At 40.7% G+C, this 26,950-nt stretch overlaps 1 protein-coding gene across 2 annotated transcripts in view; it reads left to right on the top strand.

Annotated features, from left to right (window-relative positions):
- The first annotated feature begins 1,405 nt into the window (after positions 1 to 1,405).
- The window catches only part of ttc27 (tetratricopeptide repeat domain 27), a 51,389-nt gene continuing 25,844 nt past the window's right edge, over positions 1,406 to 26,950 (top strand). The window contains exons 1-8 of one of the 2 annotated variants that reach the window (XM_029520953.1): positions 1,406 to 1,691; positions 5,753 to 5,933; positions 13,655 to 13,778; positions 15,836 to 15,976; positions 16,872 to 16,974; positions 19,538 to 19,696; positions 19,770 to 19,909; positions 25,159 to 25,271. In XM_029520953.1, coding sequence (XP_029376813.1) covers positions 1,601 to 1,691; positions 5,753 to 5,933; positions 13,655 to 13,778; positions 15,836 to 15,976; positions 16,872 to 16,974; positions 19,538 to 19,696; positions 19,770 to 19,909; positions 25,159 to 25,271 — 1,052 coding nt within the window. In that variant the 5' untranslated portion in view covers positions 1,406 to 1,600. Of the gene's footprint in view, positions 1,692 to 1,784; positions 1,940 to 5,752; positions 5,934 to 13,654; positions 13,779 to 15,835; positions 15,977 to 16,871; positions 16,975 to 19,537; positions 19,697 to 19,769; positions 19,910 to 25,158; positions 25,272 to 26,950 lie in introns of those variants that run through there. The other variant, XM_029520954.1, reaches the window with a different exon arrangement.

The following is a 26,950-nucleotide window of genomic DNA, read 5'->3' as shown; positions in this document are numbered from 1 at the left end:
TCTGTGACTAAATCATGGCTTGCCCCTGCAACTGTTACCTGTAGCTCCAGGGTTGCTGTGACAAAGCCCTGACAGCCCAAAAACAGCTGATTTCTGGCTCAGTGAAGCCCTCAAACTGACCAGACAGTGACTGCTACAGCAAGTTCCATAAGCAGTGTATAGTTTGTGTTTCTAGAGCAGGGGTGTCAAACTCAAATTTACAGTGGGCCAAAATTAAAAACTGGGACGGAGTTAGGACAGCGATGTAAAAAAAAAAAAAAAAGGACAAAACAGACAGCTCTGTGTTTCTTCTGAGAAACTGGAGCAAATTAGAGAAATAAATGGCGAACATGTCCTTCAGAGGCTCACAGATCAATTTCTGTTTGACTCACTGTCAATGTGGACACATTGTCAGAAGCAGGACACGAATCTCTATTGCTTTGGAAAAGATGACGTGGCTAGCTCAAACTATGTGCCTTTGAGAAAAATGTATTAATATTTTTTCTGATAATTTTCCCCTCAGCTCTCCACTCCAGTGAAACTACATAACACTCTAACTCTATGCTTTCTGTGCAATACAAACTCATTATAAACTGAAAATTGGTCAAAATTGAACATTTGCTCCCCAAAAAGTATAAAAGATAAAAGAAGGAATGTGAAATATCCAAATCAGGTGTGCTGTAGCATGGAGAAATCTAAAACATGCAGGGCAGTATCCCTCCAGCACCAGAATTGATGACTCATGATCTGGAATATTTGTAAAAAGGATTTATTCAGCCGTTATGTGCAAAGTTGAATTGAAGCAGAGCATGTCAGCAGAATAATAATAATAATAATAATAATAATAATAATAATAAATCAAACACTAAATATTAGATCATAATTCATTGTCAATAGCTGATCGCACAAGTTAACTGCCTCAAAACGTGAATAAAAACCAGATAGTCCGTTTTTCTCTGCAAATATATGTACATAAATTATGGCTTATACCCTTTCATACCAAAATTAGCAGTTACAGTTTCTTTACTTTTGCGTCAACCTGTTAATAAAAGCAAATTCACCTCCCTTTGCGCCGTGAATGGAAATTTTCTTTTTGCTCCGACTGTCACACACAATTGTGAGAAGAGAAAGCCCTCACCACATCTACAGAGCACAAAAAACAGATGGAGGAGAAAAACATTAAGCTTTGAGCCGTTGAGAGAGAAAGAGTATAAAAAATTATATAGTGAATGTTATTATACAATTCGTTAATGGAGCATTTTTTTTATATATGTGTTATAATAATGCGATGCGATGTTTTATAATACAATATTAACGTATTAACGTTCGTACTTGGCATGTAGGCAATGAATGCAACATATAACACCTCAGCCCTGCGTTGAACGAGTCCGTATGCCAGTGAAAGCAGTCTTCGTTTTCCCACAATGCAATGCGCACCTGTCATGGCTGCTCACTGATGCCACATAAACCACATGGGTGGAAATAAACATTTTGTGTGTGTTTGAAAAACAGTGACTCGGTGCCTTGGTGAAGCGGCGAATCATTTGCCGTGATTTGGGACTGTTCTTACCGACGCCGGTAGCTCGTTCTTCACTTCAGCAGGATCCAGAGGTGTTGAGTGATGCCGTTGGACGTAGAAATCCCCCTTCTCCGAGGCTTTTTGACACTCAGTGAGGCAACGCGATGGAAGCATTGTGTCTTCCGCACTACAGGTGAGACGCCGAGTCTGTGAGTGTGTGTTTTACTAACGCTGTCGGGAGGAGGTTTTGTCACCTCATGATGATGTAGACGTCGCTACCCGGACAGGTGGTGCTCTCTGTCTGGACAGAGTGACATTGATACGCCACTTGATTTTGAGGCCGTTCCCCGATGATGGAACTGAGTAACAGCACCGGTGCAGCTCTACCTGCCAAAGCTGTGGCCCCGGTCCCGGTCCCGCTCCTTTTACAGTTCACATGATGTAAGTAACTGCTAACTGTGCGGTTTACAATGATACGTGCTCTTCTTTTCCGTCCGCCCTTGTGTGTCAGTCCTGGCCAACCCCATTCACTTGGCGCTATTAACTAGGTGTGTGTGCGGGTGACATTATGCATATCACAGACTTATACTTGATGGATATTTGGAATGCCATGTGCGGCCTTTGCAATGTTGTATCAACACCATACATGATGTTATGTTAGTTCAGGAAATATCAAGTTTTGCAACAACAGAGCTTACTAAACATTAGCTAGAACCCTCCGCATTTTCGTCTCTAAAGCTGAGGCAGCGACTGTAGCTTTGATTTAATCACAGAGCTACGTGGATTCATGCCGTCATGTTGGTTTGTGTACGACCTGACAAAAAAGGTAGCCTTTAGACCAAAGTCTTCCGATCGTCGTGCTCAGCCGTTCGTATCTCTCAGTTCCACCCTGGAATCGAAGACTAAACCACAGCCTGGTGGATGATACATGGCCGCTATACTGACTGGTACTCTGACTATCTCACTCTCACCTGCTATTACAGGTGTAGTATTCATGTTGACATGTCAAATCAACTTCCGTGCTTCCTCTAAAGCTCCACCCCTGCAATTCATTTGTGTGTGTTGCCAAGGAAACGACACCACAGCCGTGTGACAAGGTTGGACCTAAGTTCTTTCTTGTTGCAGAAACAAAAAGTCACGATACAAAATATCGAACTAAAATTACAAAGCCAAACCTAGACAAAGTAGTCCTTTTTTTCATACTCCAGCGGTTAAGCAATGCTAACATTCAAAGTTACTATACCTGATGTATCAATGTGTGTATTCCACAGATTTTACCTACTGTTTTTGGATTTTTAAAATGTTGTCAATGTGTTTTATATATTTGCATTATCTGAACACGTTCAATAAAGTTCAGTACTGTTTATCTTCAGTGCAGGCCAAAAGTTTGGACACACCTTCTCATTCAAATGAATAGGAAAGTGAGTCCAAACGTTTGGCCTGTACTGTATCTATCTGCAGATGACCAGATAAGCTGAATGGCTAATGCTTGAATATACTGAAAATATTTATAAATATACAATTATACAATAATAGAATATTTATATAATTAATAATATTACTTATTTTACAAAAATCTGAATGGTAGAAGATCCACCATGACAGGCTAAAATGGACACAGCGGCTTTTTTTTGGCACACATGCAGCTGGACTTTAAGTAAATTGGACAGTTTCTCTCCAATTAAATTTTTGGGCCCTGATTATAACCAATGTGGTAGCTCACTGACATCATGTCTTGCTCCTAGCTCATTCCAGGTCACAGCACTTTTGAGATGATATGACAGAGGAAAGTGATAAAATAATTCAATAAAAATAGAAAACTGGAACAAAAACAAAAAGGTTCTGACCCTCAGGGATTAGAACTTTAATGAAACAATGAGTGTTGGACAATAGTGCCATGTCTCAGCTTAAATTAAGGGTGAGTTGTGGGGTTTTTCTGTTAAATGAGAAAATGAGGGCAGCAGAGAAGTGAGAATGACATAATGTGACATTACTGTGTTATGTGCTGAGTGACTCCATTGAGAATTTACTGTAATAAACTGGGATCACTTTTATCTATTCAAAAGTAACAAGTAATTTTAAGTTGAAAACACTTGGTTACAATTTTCAGGCTCAAAATGTGGCTATATTCTTTTTCTACAGAAGAAAAGCCACTAAAATAAAATGCAAATGATCACAGGACAATAAAACCAAGCGGTAAAGCCAACCTAATGATGCTGATTCCATCTATTCCTTCATGCTCTGTGAAAAACCCTCCCTACTCAGGTGGAGGAAGAATAACTAGACAGTAACCACATACTTCTGTCTTAGATACCCACAGTTGCATCATCATCTTCTATCTGGATTGAAGGGTATCTGCCCTTAGACATGTGAACATAGCTCAGGCTTTGATTTTCTCCCTCATAAAACCACAGCCGCCCCTCATCTTCACCTTCCCCTTTCTCCATGCTATTATGGCAGATGTTCAGTTCTATTAGATCAGGGGTGAGGTGAAATTCTCCAAACCTTCCTTACAACACAGTTTCCACTGCAATCACTTATTCAGACCAAGTATACAGTTAAAAGACCATTGTTGACTTGAGAGTGTGTCCCAGAGGGTAAGAACTGTGGTTTCATGTAAGGATTAGGATTGCAAGTGTTGCAAGTGATTGCATGCAGATCAGGCACACAGCTACTACATAACATGCCCACCAGCTCGATAATATTTTTTTAATTTTTATTGACGCTTAGGAGCAGTGTCTATATTCATCAAGTTAAAAAATGTAAAATACTAGTTATCTATTCTTACTTAGATGGCACAAATATGATTCACAAATATGAATTCACAAGTAGTGAAGTTGATTATATTATTCTGGAAGCTCATTTACAGAAATGAATATATGCATGAATAACCTTTACCAAAGAAATAGATAGATACTCTACCGATCATTCCACAGGAAATTATTTTGTTGCAACAGTTACACTAATGAACAAACAACCACACATTACACACAATTCTGCAACACAACTTTTGCTGGGCACAAAGAGAAAATGTAGCCATCAAGCAATCTGTATTCCTTTCTGTGAGAAAGGTGCACTTATTTTTCAAGTTGCACATGCATAAATATACTGATAGTCATAAACATGCATTGAAATTACAAATTTCACAAAGAAAAAATTCTTGTAGGTTGTATCAGGTCATTTAAGAAGGCTGGAAAGATACTACTTGGCTGATTTTCTTCAGAATTTATCTCTGTCTATCACTATGAGTGAAATACATGATGGTCTATATTGCTTGGTTAGTAACCGCACTTATTATGATGCATTGTGGGATCTAAGTTAACTTTATAGGGTAAAATGACTCTCGCTATACATTTTGACAGCGCTACAAAATGACAGACTATAACCAGGGGAGTGAGTGATTTTTGGACACAGCCATTATAGCTCTACAGGAAGTAGTAGTTTGCGACAACACTGGAAAAGGCAGTGGGTACTATGCATAAATGACAGGGTCATCTGCATATATTCAAAAGAGCATGCGGGCAACATGTGCTGAAACCACAGCACCAAGATTACAGTGAGTTTACACTCCGATTTATCTATTGAAATCCACTTTAAAAAAAAAATGTTTGCATTTGTCCTCATAGTTTAACACCACAATTCTTTTAAGTGAAATTACCTTTCTGAGGCAGGTGAGGCAGTGCTTAACCACAGTGAATCTAGAGGGAAACAAAGGACAGACATGATGCTGTAGGATGAACAGGGGAGGGGAAGCAGGTGGTGTTGGTAGGATATAGTGGGGTGAAGGATACCGTGCTTTACCCGCCACCTCTCTCATGATTATGAGAGTCCAGAGAGTTTCTGTGTAGATCCTTGGAGAGATGGAAGTCCAGAAAGGGAAAGGTGTCCTGATGGAGGAACCAAGTCCATGTCAGGGCACATAGATTGAGACCATTTTTGATGGTACTCAATTCCTTTATGTCAACCACCACAAGCTGGCAAGTGTAGCCATAAATGCATGTGGACCTACAATATGAATGGGACAGTCACCAGGGCCCAGAGTTGGATCCGGGGCCCAGGCTCCCTTAGCCTACTACACAGTGTGCAGTGATCTTTTGTTTAAATACAGTCAGCCTCACTAATTTACTTGACATGATTCACAAAATTCACTTATTCACTTGAACCCTTTCTGTTTAATGAAATTGTAATCATGGTTACATTAAATAAATGGGTAAGTGCCATAGAATGAGCTAAATCTACTGTTTCATGTTCCAGAGGCAGGCTCCCTTTTTGAGTCCCTAATGGATGGGGACTTTGAGGGGGTTCTGCTGAGTCCCCTGGTGTTAGACTTGCTCACTGGAGATGGCAGCTGCAGTGAGGGGGAGAATATTGAGGCCTACATGGAGAGACGGGTTCTACTTTACCTGACCGGAGGTGCCAGTGATACCCAGAACAGGTAATACAACTGGACATAGGTTGTCTAATCACATTCGTAATTCTGTTGACATGCCCTCATTCATTCAATGTTTTGATTGGTTGTATCAGCCATTGGATTCCGAACTAACAAACTGTACTGCTGTAACTTAAACAGCGAAAGTCATTATCCACTTTTACATTCATCCTTCAAATTGAAGGTCAGATGCAGTACTTAAGATGATGGAAACAAAGTGCGGGAGATCAGCCATCATGATCATCTCTTCTTAAAACAGAGCTCAAGCATGATCCAAGCTGCGTTGGCTATGATTGCAATTCTTTAACATGTTTCATCCCAAAAGGCAACTTGCCTCACAAGTTGAGCAAGTGTACAAAATCATCATTAGAGGCAAATGTCTCACATATGCCAAAGTTTTACATTACAAAAACCAGTCGGCTCTCTTCAAATTATATTAAATTCCATTAATGTGTTCTTCTCTATAAGTAATTATTTCAAAAAATCCAAAAGTAGAGTAGTTTATGTATCATTGTAACCACAGTTAAGGGAAATGTGCCTACAATCATCCCTATTATATTGCTTGTATTCGTAATTGCATTGCATATCTCAATTACAATATATGCCACATGAATAAACCATTTTAATTTCTGTTATATTCTTTTTATAAGGATGCTATTAAACAGGAAATGAAGCTAAGTTAAATAAATAAAATCTCCAAATTGAGTTCTTGTGTGTTGCCCTGAGAGCAGGGGCAGAGAGCCCATAGCGAGCCAATTTTTGGCTCAGCTGAGCCCTCAATCTAGTGCTTTTCATGGCAAAATGGTAACTCCTACCCAGAAGTTCCGCTAGACTTTTTTGTTGTCTGTCATTTAGACTGACAGGGTCATAAAATTCCAGTCGTAATCTTTTTTTTACCCATCACTTTAATTATTTAATTAAGTTAAGTTCATTTTAATTAAGTTTTTAATTTTAATTATTATTAAATTTAATTATTTTAAGCATTTAATTTGAATTCATTTTAAATTAATATTCAGTCTAAACAAGCTGGCCACTTTTATCAACACCATTGTTATTTGGCCTTTTAAAGAAACTTCGGACACTCAACTGCTGTGACATTTTTCTGAGTGAAGCCAACAAAGTCATGCAGTAAGAGAGACAAGAGCCAATTAATATGCTCACTCGCCACCAAGTGGTCAGGGGTATGAATGGACCCTTTTCACACTTCTGCATTCCACTAACCGGAAGTTGTCATAGTAGGGACAAACAATTCGAAAACATGATGGCAGGCATGAATTCACCGGCAACAAACACAACTTCACAGAGTCACAGCAGTTGTAGTGTGCCATTTTGTAGCAACCTGAAGAAAAAAACAACCAGAACCAGCTTTTCACCAGTTTCTTAATGATTTGGATCTCAGAAAACAATGGGTGTGGGCTATAAAATAAAACAAAGGGCCGACGATTAGCAGAAAATGAGCCAGCCTGTTCGTCTGTGAACAGCATTTTCAGCCCGAGGATTATCAACAGTTTCTGGGAATTGTGAAATGCCTGAAAAGTTATGTTTTACCATCTGGCTTTAAATAGAATTATTTAATTTTGATTTTGATTTAATAAAAAAAAGCCTATAAAAGAAATAAAAATTGTATATAGTAAATCAATATTTAGATTATTTTTTTTTAGACTCTGAACAAATAATATTAATGTTAGACAGACATGCAAAGAAGGGGATAGTGGTCTGGTGGACCAGTTTTTTTTCACAGTGAAACAAAAGCTTGATAAAGGATACGAGCTATTCTACAAAAACTATGCCCATGACTATGAAGCTAGGGCTTCCTGGCTTGATACTGAACCAGTCTGCATTAACGTTGTTCTTTATTGTATCTGTAATGTTACGTTTTGGTGAGTTCTGTTGTAAAGTCTTTATTTTATGCATGTCTGTCTAACGTTAATATTATTTGTTCAGCACTAATGTTGTTTATGGCGAAGTAGTGATGTTACAGTTCGATTAGGAAGAGAGAGGTTTAAGATCATGTCATAAGATCCAAAGATTGTTCCTTTCAAATTAGTTTTTTTAGTGTTTTTGATGTCAGTGTTGCATGTAAGGGATAATGTTTCGGCAGTTATTACTGATAAAGTAACTCCCGACAGATGATCTCTGGAGATATATTTCCAGTAATCACCGGCTCATGATGCATTATCACACTTATGACACAGCTAGTTATCATTGAAAAAAAAAAACAATCAGAATATAATTATACGATTTAAAAAAAATTATTTTATAGGCTTATTTTATTAAATCAAATAACTGAAATGTTAGTTAATGGAATGTGGAAGTGTGAAAAGGGTCCATTGCAATCTCAAAAAGACAGATGGCCTTCAGATTTTTCTGTTACAGTTTTTAAAAAACAGTCAATGACGGAAAATATCTGGTTAACGTGACCCCTGCTCCTACCAGAAAACTGACTAGATAGTGATCACTACAATAAGTGTATTTTTAGTGTTTCTAGAGGGTTTTTTTTTTTTTAAGAAATTGTATTGGAGTGAATCAGAGAAATGGATGGTTTTCTGTAATTTTGTATGTCTTTGTTATCATGGACAGCAATCTCAAAATAAATACCTCACATTTAATGTAAAATTGCATTTGAATATAAAAAATGTTAAATTACCTTTAAAAAAACAAATGATAATGTTTAGTTTATTTACACAAATGTTAAAAACTGTGTTCAAATTAGCATAATAGAAATAGAAATGTGCCTGAGAGTTTAGAGCCACAAAAGGCTCCTCAAAGAACCTCCTCTATCAAAGCATTTATAAAATCATGCAATAAAAAAAAAAAAAAAAAACTGGAGAAGAAAAGAAGGAAAGAAAGAGAAAAATAAAATTAAGACAAAACAAAACAGGTAGCACAACAACACATTTCACAAAATCATAAAATTACATATTAGCACTGTACTAATTACAAAAAAATAAATAAAATCAAAAACAAAGATATGCCAAACAGAGGAAAAAAAAAGATAATTCCACACTAAAGTTCATTAATTAAATACCTAATAAAGACATTCATTTGGTCTTTGAAGATTGCCAGTGAAGAGGATGCTTTAAGAGATGATGCCAGATTGCTCCAAAGAGGTGGTCCTCTGTAAGTCAGTGAATATTGGGTGAGGGAAGCTTGACAAAGAGGGTGATGAATGTCTTTACACTGTCTAGTGGAGTATGAGTGAATATCAGACGAAGAAATAAAAACATTTTGAAAAACATTTGGCAAAGTCGTGAGTTAAGTGAACAAATGTATACATAAATAAACAAATCTGGTATTTGTTGATGTCTTAGAGAGATAAAAGTTTGTGTCTTCTGAATAATGGAGCTGATGGGTAGATTTATTAACCAGGCTAATCACTCTCAGAAATCTTTTTTGAACTAAATAAAATCGTATTACGATAGGTAGAGCATGTTGGCCCCAAACAGAATTACAATATATAATATAAGGATAAATTAAACTGTAGTACAAGGTTAAATGACTGGAAATATTCACTTAGGTCATGGAGGGTGCACCACAAGCTGGTCATATTTCAGGACATATTTCAAGACAGGCTACCTCCCTTACCAGAATTCCCCCTTAATTCGTCTTTTAACTTTAGTAGGTTAGTCATGGCCTTTGTAAATGATCCGTCAGCATTTGTGTTGTTTGGGATATAAATACAACAATATTTTCTGAACATTTGACACACACCTCCTCGTTCTGTCATCCATTCCAACATCTGTCGATTCTGCCATGCTACTGTTCCCCCAATGCTTTAAACAATTCACTGCTGTAGTTAGTGTTAGTTGTATTCTCCACCATTATACCTCGGGAATCATTCAGGAAACCTCTGCTGGCAAAACACTCATGCTTTCGCATATAGTCAACTTTGTAATCAGTCTGTGGCTCACTCTGTGATGTAAGCATGCTAAATTCTTCACAATGCTCTTTGAACCAACAGTTTGGGCATTCATCCAAATAATTATGGCTTCTCCTGGATCCGTACAGAACAAACAAGGGGTGCGTTTCTTCCTGTGGCTTAAACTTTCCCTCTGTACATTGTTGTCGTTGATGTTGTGGACAATCGTTAAATGAATATTTCTCTGGAATCACCATTGAAATTGTATCAGGAGATTCGGCAAATACTAAACACTCATTGTTGGTCATTTTTCTAGTAGTATTACCCACTTATATCTCCCATTATTATTAGGAGCCTCCCAAAGTTCCACAGTGTCGCCACGCACTCTTTTGTCTTGGCTGAGGAGTATTCCATCGCTTCCTCTGTCTAAGCAACTGGTCTAGATCAGCTTGATTGTAGTCCTGGTTATAGTCACCAAAATAAGGCAACTTGCATTATAAAAATTCATAAAATGGAGTTTGCTCATGCAAAATACTTTCAGAACTTTAGAGTTGCTACAGTATATTCAGTGACAAAACGTATCAGCACAAACAGCTTTGCTTTGTTCTGCAGAAAATTTCACTGGACCCATCAAGATTTGAGCAGCATTCAATGTAATACTTTCACCCAGCACTTCTCTCTCTCACACTTCATTCACTCTCTTCCCCTTTTTTTTCTTTTTGCAGAAGCACTCACTTTTCTTCACTCATACACACACACAGGCGCACGCTATTAGTCACGTCTGGTTAGTTGTCTTTGTCAGGGAAAATTAGCTACATGTATTTGTTTTTAAACCCACTTGGTTGTTCAGGAGATTTATGGGACTTAATTTTATTTTTAACCAACTAATTTATCGGGAGTGGGAGAACTAGCTGGCCACACCACCTGTTGTGACCTCAAATTTCTTTCTCCTGTTTGAACTTTTGTAAGTTGCAAATTCGAGAGGTCTGAAATTCACTCTTAGCTACGAGTTATACACAGATATTATAATTATAACTTATTTAATTATAAGTTGCCCCAATCCAGGTCTGAGGATCTGACTGATTTTCTTGGATGAAATTGAACTCGAAAAACATGTGACATGCTTCTTATACCTAAGACAAGTTATGCGTGTGTGTTGTGTGGATAGCCTTCACCCTTATCTTGAACTTAAACCATAGTAATTGTGCAGCTGTGTGTGTGTGTGTGTGTGGGTGTGGGTGTGGGTGTGTGGGTGTGGGTGGGTGTGGTATGGTGTAGTTGTTCTCTGTCCTGGCACCCGATGTCTTCTACTTATTGTTTTGACTTGTTAGGCACCTCTCATATTGACACATGAACAGAGACAAGGCCTCTTTCCCCTACAAAGCGTTCACAGTATCACAGGAAAATATGATGTTATCATTACTAATGATCCCTTTCACATTTTTCACAAGCAACAAGCAGCAGGAAATGACTCTCCAGGTCATGCAAGATGTTCTCTAACGCTGCCTGTTCGCTACCCGCTGGAGAGAACCCAGAGCCAAATCATCATCATCAGCTTAAACTCCTCACCCACCTCGAGGAGATCTGCAGACTCACCACCAACCTCATATCTAAATCCAAACTCCTGATGACATGCATCCCCTCATTCCCACTCAGTTTTTTTTATTTTGAACGTTTCGCATTCAAACTGTCGGGTCCCACCCCACTCGTTGCTGCCATCATCTACCGCCCCCAAAGCCACACCCCTCCTTTCTCTCTGACCTCTTACCTTCCCATCTCCATCCCAAAAGAGAAATGGAAAATGACCTTCAGAAACCTCAAATCCATTTCATCCAACTTCATAAAGGACTGTCTCCCAGCTTTCTCCCACTCATCACTGCAATTATCAACTCCTCCCTCAGCTCTGGTTCTGTCCCAGACTCAACCCTGAAACCGTGAGCAACCTCCGGCCCATCTCCAACCTCTGCTTTCTGTCAAAAATACTGGAATGAACTGTCGCCACCCAAAATCAAGACCAAGCTCACCTCCAACAAACCATTTCAATCAGGTTTCCTCCAACAGCACAGCACAGAAACAGCCCTTCTGAAAGTAACCAGCATCACCTACATCTGTCCTATCTTGGTTAAAGTCCTATGTCACTGACAGACAGCAGTTCATCAATATATCAATATCCATCACCACCACTTCTCATTAAACCCTCACCCACTGCCTCACTGAAATAAAGTCATGGATGCAAGCCAACTTCCTCTAGCTGAAATGTGGCAAATCAGAACTTATCATCATTGACCTCAAATCCCTTGTCAACGCTGCCTGCATCTTCCACCTCACCATTGACAACTCCACTCTGCTCCCTTACCCACACATCCGCAACCTCAGCGTCATCTTCAGTGATAACCTTTCTTTGAGCACCACATCAACCACATCGCAAGGACAGCCTTTTTCCACCTCAGAAACATCACCCGTCTCCATCCATCACTCTCCTTACTTGAGTGCAGAAACCCTCATCTGCACTTTTATCACTTCAAGACTGGATTAATGCAACACCATCCTATACGGCTCATCTTCCAAACTCATCAACAAACTCCAGTACATTCAGAATTCTGCTGCCACCTGCCTGCTCACCCATATCTGTCCCTGCGACCACATCACCCCCGTCCTTCAAAACCTCCATTGGCTCCCTCTCCCACATCACATCACCTTCAAAGTCCTCCTCACCCATAAAGCTCTCCACAATCAGGCCCCTTCTTATCTCACTGCCCTGCTCCACCGCCACAATCCCCCGAGCAGCCTTTGCTCTTCCATCGCCAACCTCCTGTCCCACCCCTCCGAAGAAATCACCGGACCAGGGTGTACAGAACCTTTTCTATCACCACCCCCTTCGTCTAGAACTCTCTCCCCAACCACATTCATTCTAATGACATGGCTCTGATGCATGATGCGGGTTTAAATTAAATGTGTGGAGGGCAATCATAAACAATTAATCGCTCTTCCCACTCTTCATTTCTTCAAGCTGACTTCAGTTCACCACCGCACTGTCTGGGTCGCCAATTCCCCTTTTCCTCGAAAATTTTCTTCTGGGCTGGAGGCAGAACTGTAAGATGATGGAGGATCAGTGTCGATCTCCCAGGAGGAGGTCACTGAGGTAGTTGAACAACTCCACAGTGGCAAAGCCCCGGGGAATTGATGAGATCCGTCCAGGAATGTTGAAGGCTCTGGGTGTTGAGGGGCTGTCGGAGTTGACACGCCTTTTCAATATTGCGAAGTTGTGAACAGTACCAAAGGAGTGGCAGACCGGGGTGGTGGTTCCCTTGTTTAAAAAGGGGGACCAGAGGATGTGGGCCAATTACCGGGGCATCACACTTCTCAGCTTCCCTGGGAAAGTCTATTCCAAGGTCAGACTTGTTTCAGGTGGAGGTTGGCCTCCGCCAGGGCTGCGCTTTGTCACCAATTCTGTTTGTGATTTTCATGGACAGGATATCGAGGCGTAATCATCGGGGAGGAAGGCTGCAGTTCGGGGAGCTGAGGGTTACATCCCTGCTTTTTGCAGATGATGTGGTCCTATTGGCTAAGCGGATTAAGATGATGATGATGTCCATATGCATGGGTCGGAGTTTCCATAGGCGTGCGCACATTTTCTGTCAAGTCTGTTTTTTATAGATCACAACCTTTACATAGAAATGACGTACGCAAGTTTTAGGTCCAGTTTTGTGCGTAAACGTTTATAAATGAGGCCCCAGAAGAGTGAGATGGTGGCTAGAAAACACACTAAATCAAAATTACGGATTGTCTGCTCAAATCAAACTACCTGACAATATCACCTGCTTTCCATCTGCTTTGCACTAAGTCCAGGGCATGTTCCTCACTGCAGGGAGCTGGCACTGATGGCCCTGGCTGTCTGTTGTCTCCACATGTTTGTCCAGAGTAACTGGACTGGTCCTTCAGTGTCCATCTGCATCTCTGACATGTTGCCCCCCGCCTTGCTCTCCTCTCAGGTAGGACATCACCTCATCACTCCCTTCTATATATTCCTATGTCAGTGCTGGTTTCATGCTGCTGCTATATTGCTGATATGCTTAATTAATGTTCAAGAAGTTTTGTAAATATCAGTTTTTCTTTTTTGATAAATTATCCAGTTCTTGTACTGTAGTTCTTGTTCTAAATCATGGAAAATTTGAGGTTTAGGCACGTACATGCTTGTCCATATCTGTGTGTTTGTGTGTATGGGGGTGTGTGTTTGCGTGGGGCCAGTCCTTTGTTAAAATCAGCAAAAGACATAGCGTTGCATCATTTGATACTGTCACATCATGGCAAGAGGTTTCTGGATTTCGTGTGTGATGCCACTTCTTGTTAACTCAACTTCCGATGTGCTGCCTTGCTACAAATGTAATAGCGCATTTCACACTGTCACTACAACATAGATAGCTGTTGTTGCTGTCTTTATTGAGGCAATTCTTCAAGCATTGATTTGTGATGCCACAATGAGGAGGCTGCCAGAGAGAGCTCATCCACACATGCATGGCAAGAGGAAGGCAAAAAATAAGACAAGGAAAGATTCTTGCCTATCAGCCTGAATCACGTGAATTTTTTCCAAATAATGTGGAAACTGATAAAAGTGCGATTAATGTAATCACCATGAGGAAAGTGACTCAGTGTATAAAAAGAATCTATCATACCGGAAGTGAGGTCATAAAACATGCTAATGGTCAAACCATTACCATGGTGCACCTTTACTTTCAATAAGATGAAGACTTTGGGATGGAGTTGTGCATGTATTGAGCACATTCAGATTCACAGTCACTATGTTTTAGCATCTTTCAGGTCATAGTTTTGGTGTTCTGCACTGCAGGTCAGGTAGCTGTTTTCGGTGTCAAACCTGTCCTGCACAGTTGAAGATGAACTAGTGACAGTGGAGCATTTAGCAGCTTAAGACGCAAATGTTTTTCTCTTTTGAGCAGCCAGTGAGGTGCTCTGGTTTCCTGGCTGCTCAGGAGCTGCAGGGAGGAGAGCCACTTGCGTTACAATGTGCTATGTGCAAGAGATTTACCAAGATAGTCTGTGAGGATGAAACTCAGTAGCTCACCAGCTCATTCATGTCCATTTTGGGTTTGGTCTTTTCTGCAACTGCATAGGTCCAGTTGGTGGCCTTTCTCTGTGGCTCTCTCTTTATAGGATTGCAATCAAGACAAAATGGCATAAGAAAGAAATATAGCTTAGTTTTCTTTTCCTTTGTGATTATTAAAAAAAAAAAAATCACATTAAAGACTGGCATAGTCTGACACTTGTGTTATTACTTTTGTCTTTTTGTTTCTTTAATGAGTTCTGAAGGTGCCAACATACATCACTGTACGGGTTGCCTCACCCACATGATGGGTTGCTGTATGCATGACTCTCACGGTTTTAGGCATGACCAAAGAACAGTGCAACAGCTGCAGTGTAGATATAAAACAGGTTTATTCAAGTTCTTACAGCAACTGATTAACAATCCACAAGAATTTTCTCAATGTTCAGAGTTCAGTTAGTGTCTCTAGACAGTGACAAAGGTCTCGAAGGTAGCAGGCAGTTCCTGCCAGGAGAGCAGGACTCATAGACAGGGGCAGAAGGCAGGTCTGAGACGAGGAGACGTAGTCAGGGACAGAAGGCAGGTCAGCTTACCAGGGCAGAGACAAAGAGACGTGGTCAGGCAGTGTCAATATCACGAGATCAGTCCAGAAAAGAGTGCTATGAGTGGTGCATGACACAATGGCAATCTGGCAGTTTCTGTGAGGATGTGGGCTTTTAAAATACTGGCTAGCTGATGAGTGGAGAGGAGCTTCAGCTGGGGAGACCAGGTGCAGGAGATTGTGACTGATATGGTGGTGAGGCAGGAGGTGAGTGCGTGTGGGCTGAGCGTGACAGACTACTGTATTAAAAACACATGTTGAAATTGCCTCTGAGCTGTTTCAGCCGTCCATGAGCTACAGCTTGACCACTGATCTATGCAAGAGCAGAACATCTTTAAAACTGTATTTATTTGTCACTGAGCTGTAATTTGCACAACTCTGACTGGCAGTCACAAACCTTGGTTGAGGCCATCCACTCCAGCTTGCTCCTGGATGGGGAGTCAGTGTACAGCCTGGTGGCCAACCCCCTCTTCCTCCTGCTGGCTCGTGTTATTCTCACCAAGTGTTCCTCCAAGATGGACAGCCTTCAGGTAGGAGCACCTTTCTGTCACCACCAGCATCTCATTATGACACATTTAGATTATGATCGGACTTTGTCAGAATTCATCTCTTACAGCAAGAATTTAGATCTTTTTAGTTCTATGCGCACTACAGACAACAAGCTTGACACATGGATTTTCATTAGATCATCCCAGCCCAAGGACTGCAAACTGCTTTGTTTGGTCCTATTTTAGATTAGTGGACTTATGATCTTGCTTTGTATAATACAGTTTCGAGAAGATTTTGCCGGACTATATTATTGTTGAGAAGAAGACATTGTGATGTAGGTTTTCTTTTTGTAAAAAATGTACAGCACTATTATTACATTCTATCTCAATGGAATAGACTACTGTGAAAGGTAATTGTGTCTTTGTGCTCCTGTACCACCCGATTTTGGTTTGTTTCTGTTTTCTTGGTATGTATATTTTATTTTAATATTAATTGTCCTACGAACAAAAGACAAATGTACTTGTACACCTTATAAGGTACTTGTGTTTTCAGTTAAGAAACACATATACATATATATAGATATATATATGTACGTGTGTGTGTATTTTTTTTAAGGATTGCAAACAGCTGACTGGTAGCAAGTCTCTATGTTGTGCAGCATTGTTTCCAGGGCTGCTGTGAAATGCACTTTAGGCTGAACTACAGAGGGCAACAAAGCACAGTTTAGTCAGCTTTCACAAGTCCACAAGAACATGGATGCAGGCTGAAAGCTAGCCTTGCTATTGAGCTTCTTCATAAGTTTCCTGAGACTGCTTCCTCAATATATCTCTCTTAATCAAGAAAACCCACAATAAGCAGCAAATATTCTCTTTTCAAGTTTGTTGTCATATGCTCTTATTTATCACTCCTGTTTTATCTTTCCATTTGTATTTGTAGCTACTGCCCTGGTGGACGCTGCGCTACATCAACCTGCACCAACAAATCCTGGAGGCTCGATCTCCTCAACTGCTTGACTTGGCTCACAGCAGCATGGACAAAGGTCTGTCACTGGGATTATTTTTGTTGATAAAAGATTCTTTCAACAGCTCAAGGATTAGTGTGCATTAGAGTGCATCTTAATAAAATTGCTTCATAAGACATTACCCTATTTGTTGATAATAATATGCACTGAGAATTTCAGTTCAATTATTGCAGCTGTGGCTTTAAGTGGTCTTATTGAGTCAATGAATAGAAAAGCTTGCCCTTCCTTATTTGTGGATCTGTTCCATGTGTTTGATTCAGTGGATCAGGAACCGCTGCTGAAAAAACTTTGAAATGTGGGCCCCAGTCTTAAGGCTATTAATTGACTCAAAGTATTTTATTAAACCCAATTTATCTCAGCTGAGGGCTACCAATCAGAGAGAGTGCCTTTGGTCCTTTTTTCAATTTTCTGTTTGTATAAATGACAAGAGTATAGGGCTGGGCAACATGGAACAAAATCCTATCACGATATTTCATATGGTCGATATATCACCATATAAATCAAAGAACTATTTATGTAAATTTTAAAGGTTCCTTTTTACTCCTATGTGAGATGTGAAGATACCACATTAATATTGGTTTAATTATTATTTATTTTCTGTCAGAGATTAAACATGAAATCTACTACATACCTTGTACAACTGTATTTCAAATAAATGAAATGACTATATAATGAACTAAAATCTTAAGTGTTGCAGGAGTGAACAAACAAATTGACAACTAAATTCTTTGGTCAATTACAAAAAAATAAAATAGATATGGTCAATTCTGACCAGTCAAAAGCTTCCAGGTTTTACAGGAAAACACAAACTAGATTAATTGGTCAGTTCCAAATAAATAAAGTAGATATTAATATAAAATAAAAAAACTACAACAACTATAGCAAAAAACAAAATAGCAACCTCACCGTATGCTTTGTATATATTGAAACTGTTTTAAATTGCTGGAAAACAAACCCACAAATAAATAGACATAAATCATTCTGTACATATCAGACAAAATTTGCAGTGCATGCTACTCTGTATCTCGTTGGACTTTAAATAGCCAAAATATCCCCACACTACCGAATTCCTCAGACCTTTCTTCTCAATGATGTCTTCATCTTTTGAGCCTTGGGCTCTTTCCGTTGGGGTGTCTTCTTCGGGAAACATAAGCATGTATGCTTACATGTAGGCCGGCTGCATATCTATCTATATATCTATCTATCTATCTCTCTCTCTCTATCTCTCTCTATCTCTCTCTCTATCTCTCTCTCTCTCTCTCCATTATCATTGGCTGTTCTTGTTTGTCAAAACATGGATGGACCATGTCATTCACAGACTTTATTAACTAGTCTAGCCTTTATCTGAATCTGGATACTTCTGCATTTTGTTACTTCAACTCCAGGAGGGTACCAGACTTAAATTAGAACCAGGTCTTAATGTCTAACCCCTTGTGCTGGACATACTTTAATACAAGGCCTCCCTCTGTCTCTGCTTGGTATGTTTAGATGTTCTTCTGCCTCCTTTATTATTAATGATACATGCAACAAAAGTCCTTTATTTGCCATAATGGAGGTGAAGCACATGGTGTAGTGCAGGGGTCTGCAACCTTTTGGGCCCATTCCCACCAAATTAAAACCCACTTTGAGCAAAAAAACCTATTTTGTGGGCAAACCAAAAATGCCAGTTTGTCTTGTGCCATCATTCTTTCCTCAGGTGATGTGCAGCAGCCAACCATCAACCTAAATATGAAACAAATACATCAGTTCAGGGCCCGATATAGAAATAAATATTTTCAAAATAATAGCTCATTAAATTATTTCTCTCACCTGGTTCATGGGACTTCTGTCCCTGCACTTCACTGGACAGCGTATCATTATCCGGGTTGTAAGATTTCACTTTTAGCTTCATGTAGGATTGCAGGCTCTCATCCCTGAGCCGTGAGCGACTTCATTGTGGGAAAAACCTGCTTGCACAGCAATGTGGATCCAAAGATCGACAGCACTCCAAATGCGTTCTTTTTCGTGTTCATGTAAGTGTCGGGAATGGTGTTCCATGTGTCGAACACAAGTTTGGGGAGGCTTTCAATGTCGCTCCATTTGTGCTTCTCAGCAAGACTGGCCTTCTTACGAGCAACATCTTCAAGATCAGCACTCAAGCCTTGGAACTTGGACACCCACACATCTTTGTCAGCTATGTCGGCCAGTTCAAGCTCAATATTAGGCTGACTTACAGCTGTAAATGCTTTATTTAACAGCGATGGGTCGACATTCAGGAGTGACTCGGAAAGGATAATGCATTTTCCCTCCCTGAACTCAAACAATTCCCTGAAATGCTGTTTGCATTTTGGTGATGGAACGTTGACAGTACTCATAATTTATCTGATTGTGTTCTTCTTTGAACTCTCTCAAAGAGGGGAGTCTAGCTAGATTCTAGCAGAGATGGCTGCGGTGCGACTGGTTGTTTGATACTGGTTAGCATACATGCAGCCCTTGTAAATGGACCATCAGGCTTGTTGGCCGTCTGCACACATTGCTCTGTTTTGCTGTGCTATCAGTCATTGTGTTGTTGCCAGTGATAAAGAAATTCCTCCTTCCACAGTGCTCAAGAACCAGTCTGTGCTATTGGACCACCGACTCTTAGCCATCCAATTCCACTTGGAGTGTGTGTATACCAGTCTTACCTACTATGAGTACCAGCCAGCCAAGGAACACATTAAGAAGGCACAGGAGCTTTCAGGGCTTAATATCAACATGACTGGTATGTAAAGTACAGATCACACTTGTGTATGCCTTGCTCTGAAGCTTACCACTGATTCTGTTTCTGTTTCAAGGTGCCCTTGGAAAACGGACCCATTTTCAGCAGAAGTACTTGGCTCAACTCATCCTGGAGGTCAGAAGAACACAGGACTTGTCTAGTCAAGTGGATGATGAGGCCAGTCCCACACCCACACCTCAGGCCTACCTACCAAAGGTATGCATACCAAAAAAGGAGAATTACACATCCTGGTAACAACCTTCAAAGTAATCAAAAATACTACAATCACTTTATTTTTTTTTTACTGTACTGTAATTACTATGCATGACATTTTTACATTAGGAAACAAATTTAATACATTTATGATATAAAGTCATGTAATTTTATCACATTATAAATGCTATGACAATTAACGTTTCAATTTGCACTTAAATTGTGACACCACATTCAGATGAAGTAAAGTAAACAACATAAATGAGTCATTTCCTGAAGTCAGCCTCTCTGTCTATGAATACAGAAGCCTGACATTGATAGGTCAGCCTCATAATGAGGCTAAATAGACTGATTGCTAAGGTGCAGATTTCCCAGAGAACAGCAGAACCAGGAGGACAAATCTACCCCTTGGGCCAGTATCTGGCAGCAATTCTTATCATAGAAATGGTGGTTTTCCTTATGCAAAGTAACAGTCTTAGAGTTTTACAACTGAATCAATTTCACTGGCAGTTTACCCAGTGAGGTGGCACTCCATGGGAACTACTTAAACTACACTAAGTCCATAGTCTAGAGAGTAATTTCACTCTTTAGAAGTATTATTCAGTCATTTTCAAGATAGGCTTCAAAAGCCTGCTTTCTGCTTGTTTCATAATGTGCATTACTTATAAAGAAAAAAAAAAACTGTTTCATGATCAGCAGTCTAATTCAGTTTCTTGCCCTTTTCCTGGGATCCACAGCCACAATAACCCAAAGATCCTCAAGAAACACAATGGGGTTTCTGATACCTTTTGAATTTGTTAGCATGTCAAAAGATTAGCCGCTTGAGGTTAGAGCATAGTGCTGGTCAACCGGTGTTAACCTAGACAGTTGTGAGAGGTGATAAGGTTTTTTCAGTAAATCCAATGTAAGTCTGTGTAGGATTTCCTCTTCCCCCTTCCCCTCCCCTTTCTCTCTACAGAGGTCCTCTTGGGTTAGTTGGACTACTACCGGTTCCTTCTTTCTGCACATTGCTTTTTGTGTAATTACCACCACCTGGTTATTTTACCCTTCATTGCTGCAAATTTTATGCTTGGCCAGTATGAGTCAGAATCTTGAATTAAAATCCTGTAGACATCTCAACAGTGACTAAAAAGCTCTAAGAAAACTTTATCAACCTGAAACATGAAGGAAAGAGGCCAGAACAATGTACCACCACTGTTACGTGTAAAGGATACGCCTGTCCTAGATAGTTCTGTAAATAGAAAAAATGTAACTAGATCATGCTAGTGTTCACTTCTACAGTCATTTCATTGAATTGTATAGCTGTGCTATTTGTGAATGAAAGGCAATAGAAAATTGCAGGAACATTAAGACAGGTTCCATCTGAATTTGGAATTCAAGTAATCACATTTACTGGAAACCATACTGAGCACACTCTGGGGAAAATGTCAGATTATTATACAGTGGCTTAAAGAGTAAAAAGAAGTTATTTTGTGATGGTGAATTAAAATATTTTTGGACTGGGTTGAATTAATTTAGGATACATTTATTTAAAATGATGATCAGAATATTGATGAAAAATTGCAATAAATAAATAAATATTAAAAAAGGCATTGGTTGCTTAACATAAGCTTTGTTAATATTGCCCATCCAACCATTGTTTTTTGGTCTAAATAGAACCTTCATTTAAAAAATTAGCATCATTCTGTATAGGATGCTTGAAACTAGACAGTGAGAACATCAACTTTTCAAGAAAATGTTTACTGAAGTGTGGTGTGGGAAAGACTAACCACACTTTTTGGCATGAGGAGTGGCACAGGAAGAGGGACAAGAAGAGCGCCTGCAAGCGCAGTGCCTTCATTGCAAACCCATTCGGGTTTACAAAGAAATTGTTGGGAGAGAAGCGCACAACTGCTCCCTCAGTAACACCTACAGCAACGGCATGAGAGAGCAAGACCTCAGCTACTGCGCAGCCCTCATACGTCCGCCTGAACCCAGCATCCTGTTTGACACCAATCAACCCACCCTCAAGGAAGTCAGAGAAGTCTTACCTCAGCAGTGGAGATGCGGAGAGGGCCTGTGGATTCCCAAGGGGGAGAACGCGAGCAACATCGAGCAGTTTAGAACAATCTCTCTCCTTAGTGTTGAGTGTAAGATTTTCTCCAAGATCATCACCAATCACCTCATGGGATTTATCCTGAAGAACACCTACATTGACACCTCGGTACAGAAAGGATGAGTTCCAGGTGTCCCAGGGTGTATTGAGCACACATGGGTGGTGACTCAACTGATTCAAGAAGCACAGGAGAGCAAGGGTGACCTGACAGTGCTGAGCAGATACATCTCAGAGAAGATACAGAATCTCATCCTTGACTATTATAACAACTTTAGTCTGAGGATGTCCAAGGCAGGACTCAGTCTCAGAGATCTTATGATTCTCAGATTTTATTGGAACACCAATGACCTCAAAACAGAGGGGCAAAACAAAAGGCTGTGAAAATTACTCACTCTATACTGAGGACACAAAACAAAACGACTCCAGGCGGAGGAAAAAAAGCTAATAGGCAAAAGGGCTAACACAAAACGCTCCGTGAGGAGGAAAACCTGACCTAATAAAGAAAAGAAACAAACACAAACAACTCATGCCACAAAGACACTCTAGCACAAGACGAGGGGAATACAGACTATTTAACCACATGAGGGAAGTGGGGAACAGGTGGAGACAATCGGTAATCAGGGTGACACATGAGGAAGGGCAAGTGCTCTGAAACAAGAATAGAGTTAGAACTTTCAAAATAAAACAGGAAATGACGGGACAACACAGAACCAGGACAAGACAACCTCACCACGGTGTGACATTCCTCCAGGACCTCAACATCAGAGTGGCATCGTCTAGAGAAGGACATCATCACTGGCTGCACAATCTCTTTGTCCCTCTTTGCATTGGCCATGAATATGCTCGTGAAGTCGGCAGAAGTTGAGTGCAGAGATCCGTTGTCCAGCACCTGCCAACCCCTGATTTGACCATTTATTCGCAATCTCACCGTAACCACAACTACAACTGTACCTGCAGGTGGCTTCTCCAAGGTTTTGATTTGCTCATTACATGGGCAAGAATGAGCATCAAGGCTGCAAAGTCCAGGTCCTTAGTCTTGAGATAAGGAAAGGCAACTGACTGGCTCCACTTCACCCTGGGAAACACTCAGGTTGCATCAGTGTCAGAAAAGCTGGTGAAGAGCCTGGGCAAGCTCTTCACTAGCGACCTCAAGGACATCACTGCATGCCAAGGTACCAGCAATGACCTCCACATGTGGCTCTTGGCTGTTGACAAGTCAGGGCTTCCTTGAAGGTTTAAGGCCTGGATCTACCAACATCCTGCCTCATCTCCTCTGGCCACTGCTGATTGCCGTAGAGGGCTTTGGCAGGAAGATTAGCCAGTTCCTATGCAGGTGGCTGGGCCTGCCATGGAGTTTAAGCAGCATTGCACACCAAGCTGCTTCCATTCAGCAGTCTGGCAGAGGAGTTCAAGGTCACCTGACCCAGAGAAGTCCTTCTCCTCAGAGATTCTGCTGACAACAAGGTCTCCGTAGCAGGTGTTGAGGTCAGGACAGTACGACAGTGGTGTGCTCAGGAGGCAGTGGAACAGGTGAAGGCAAGGTTGCAACACAACATCCTGGTGGGCACAGTTCCTTTCTCTGTGGGCTGGGCTGGGTAGCAACCCAAAACCTAGCTACAGTAAAGCCAGTGGAAAGCAGACACAGAAGCTGATCCAGGAGGAGGTACATGCCAAGGTGGAGAAAGCTCGCTTTAGCAGGATGATGGACTCTCCCGCTTGCCAACTCTACCAGAAGAGGGGATTTTAAGAACATATCCTCAGCTGCTGCTCAAAGGCCTTGGGAGATGGTGGTATCTGTGGCCCCACGACCAGGTTCTGCGGGCAGTAGCAGACGCTATCTGCATTAACAGCAAGAGGCAAAACCCCTCTAAGTGTACCATCACCTTCGTTCGAGCAGGCAAGAAGCCCCAGCCTCCAAAGAAGACCCAGGGGGGCCTGCTTGCAACAGCAAGGGACTGGCAACTACTGGTGGACCTTGGGAGACAGTTGAGATTCCCAGAAACCATTGCAGCAACACTGCGAGCCTATTGAAGTGGATGGCAAGGGGTTCACAGGCCAGTCCCTACATTGGGTCCTGGGACTCCTCTGGATCTGTGAACTGCACAGATGGAAGAGCCATGAAGAACATGATGGAAGTTGCTGAAAAGGCTTCACGTTGGCTCTGGTTGGGGGGGGGGGGGGGGGTGACCTGGACACAAGATCAGGGCCTGATCACCCCCAGCTGGGTCACCCGGGAGAGGATGTCTGATGTAAGACCCGAAACACCTCTCGACCCTGGTTACATCACTGAAGATGTGTCTAGGTTGCACCACAAGGTGTATCTCAGTATTAGCTAATCAGGTGAATAGTGGACTTAGTGGAATAGTGGACAATTCAATTCAATTCAATTGAACTTGAAGTTGCCCCCTGATGGTCATTATACATTGTTAGTCTACAGGTACACCTAGAAAAAACTGGAGTAGTTGTAGCTCTGGCTTTTTTTCTTTTTCCTTAGTTCAATATGAGGTAAAAAAGAAAGAAAATATTAATCAGGCTTTATTATATTACAAAGTGCTTTATTCATGGCTATATGAATTGTGCATTTCGCCGCACAAACTAAAGAAGAGCTCCCCATACTGTAACCTCTTAGTCATGTTCTGAATTAGCATGTTGCTCCACCTGAACAAACATTCAGAGACGATAAAGGACATCACCTCCTCCTCATGACTGCAGAGGAACTTGTGATATCAGCCACTAAATTTCGCTTGCCCCTCCCTCATCAAAACCACTGGGGTTTCCTTGAGTGAGTGAAGCTTTAAACCCCAGCTGCTCTAGTGGAGCTGCTTAGTGCCCTGCAAACTCTGGGCTGCACTGGATTTGGATTTCTTGTCTTATCCTGATAATAGAGCAATTCTGATTGCTGGTTCCAAATGACACCGTCACATTCCTTTAATCCCTAAAAGATCAGGACATTGATCAGTGAGATCCTTCTGTAGATGAAGTGTTTCCTTGAGCCCCATGTAAATAACCTGCTGCATACCATTCCCCCTCTCTGTAAAAGCCACTGATCAAATATAAGGGAGTGTTTCTGTGTCTTCTGTGTCACAGTTAAATTTTAAAACCATGAAACTTGTGTATGTTCACACACCTGACTCCTAATATATTTCTGTTCTTTCAGGATTATAATCTGGGTGATGAAACTGTGCTGGATAAAATCAGTTTAGCTGAACCTGATCAGTACGAGCTGCCCAACCTCAGTGCAGAGGAGCAAGCCATCCTCCTGGGTGTCTGGTAAGTTCATTACCTGAGAGATCTTTGTAGCTTCTTGTGATAAAAGAAACAAAGATGTTAGTTTCAAAGTGGCCTTATGGAAACAAGAGATAGATATTTTAAGTATTTGCAATAATAAATGCAAGATATAATACAACAACAAAGGCTTAAGGGTGGTGACAGCAAAATCAAATCAAATTTATTTGTATAGCACCAAATCATAACAAAGTTACATCAAGGCACTTTACATATAGAGCAGGTGATTGTAGATTCTGTTTCTATACAGGTTTCATCTGCAGCTTTTACTTGAGAAATAAATGTATCATCTATCTAGGTGGCTAATCTCAGTTTTTATTTTCTAACCTGGATTTATTCAGGCAGCACTCTGTCAGACAAACACTGAGATATTTGATCTCAGATACATCAGTAGTTAAGTCTATTCCTTGCTATAACATGTGAGAGCAGCCAACAAATATAGAAATATTCCCACAGGCACTTCCTGAGTAAAAACATTCTGAAGCAGGGGTCTCACTCATCTCCTGACCTGTGGACTTACCTGGATTCTTTGACTCAAATGCTGCAAATACACTATCTACTTTCACTCAGACAAGGCTGAATATAACCAACAGCCATTCAGTGTTACTTCTGTTGCTGAAGGGACTGGAGGGCTAGAGTGGAACAAAGGTCACTGGAAGTCATATGGATTGCTGGGAGAAGACTAATTGGCAGCAGCTCTGTAAGGACTACTCATGGATCAGAGCCCCTGCATCCTGCTGCCCTAAAAATCACAAAGAATACCTTCTGCCCTTGGAGTCCTTTATAAAGGGAACCAATCAGAGTTCTGTACAATTTAAATAAGTTCTCTGGTGGGTCCATGAAATGGATGACCTTAACTGATGAGTTATTACCCTTGATACAGAGAGAACTAAGCACAGCTTAGAGGGAACACAAATTCTGACAATGATGGCTCAGCTGTATTCATGGGTCCACTGCACGTTTGCACCGTCAAGCGTCTTAATTAGCTCATAATAGTCAGGGCGTCTCATGATAATGGGAGCATGTCCTAGGATGTGATTAGCTTTCGTGAAAATATAGCTGAAGGCTTAAAAGCAGAGGAGAATCAGGCTAAAGTGTGTGACCTTGTCTGGATTCACTTCGTGGTAAGCCGCCCCTCCTCTCATCCTCAGCCTCATTTTCACACTTTAGACGGGAACTGATATCACATTAGTTCAAGCCATCCTACCTTTTTTATTGAAACTGTTAGTTTACCTTTGTGTTTAGCTGTTTGTGTTGCGCTGCGTTCCCCTCTGTATCTCTGGTGTGACACAACCCTTTCTTTGCTGCTGGCTGGATTGTTGTCAGCTATTTATATGTCTTAATAAAGACTCTGTTCATAGTACTATGGGACAGTAGCACAGAAAACAGCAAAAATACTTTAATGCTCGAAATATTTTATTGCTCCTGTCTCTCTGTCTTTGTTCTGTTACTACAATAAATTCAGATCAGCATGTCACATCTAAATCTATTGTTGAGAAATAACACTCAAAAGATGAAGTAAATAAATAAAACATTTATTTATTTATGCATTTTTTTAATCTTATACACTTCAGTGAGCCTAATATGGATGACGATGAGGAATGTTTGTCTGCAGTGATTGCCAGCACTCACATGATGTGGAAAGCTTCTCAGTCTGTGGCTTT

Source organism: Echeneis naucrates, chromosome 15 (assembly GCF_900963305.1).
Source record: "Echeneis naucrates chromosome 15, fEcheNa1.1, whole genome shotgun sequence".
NCBI classification, from domain to species: domain Eukaryota; kingdom Metazoa; phylum Chordata; class Actinopteri; order Carangiformes; family Echeneidae; genus Echeneis; species Echeneis naucrates.
Note: the sequence above shows the minus strand (reverse complement) of the source record. Positions and strands in the feature narration are given on the sequence as shown.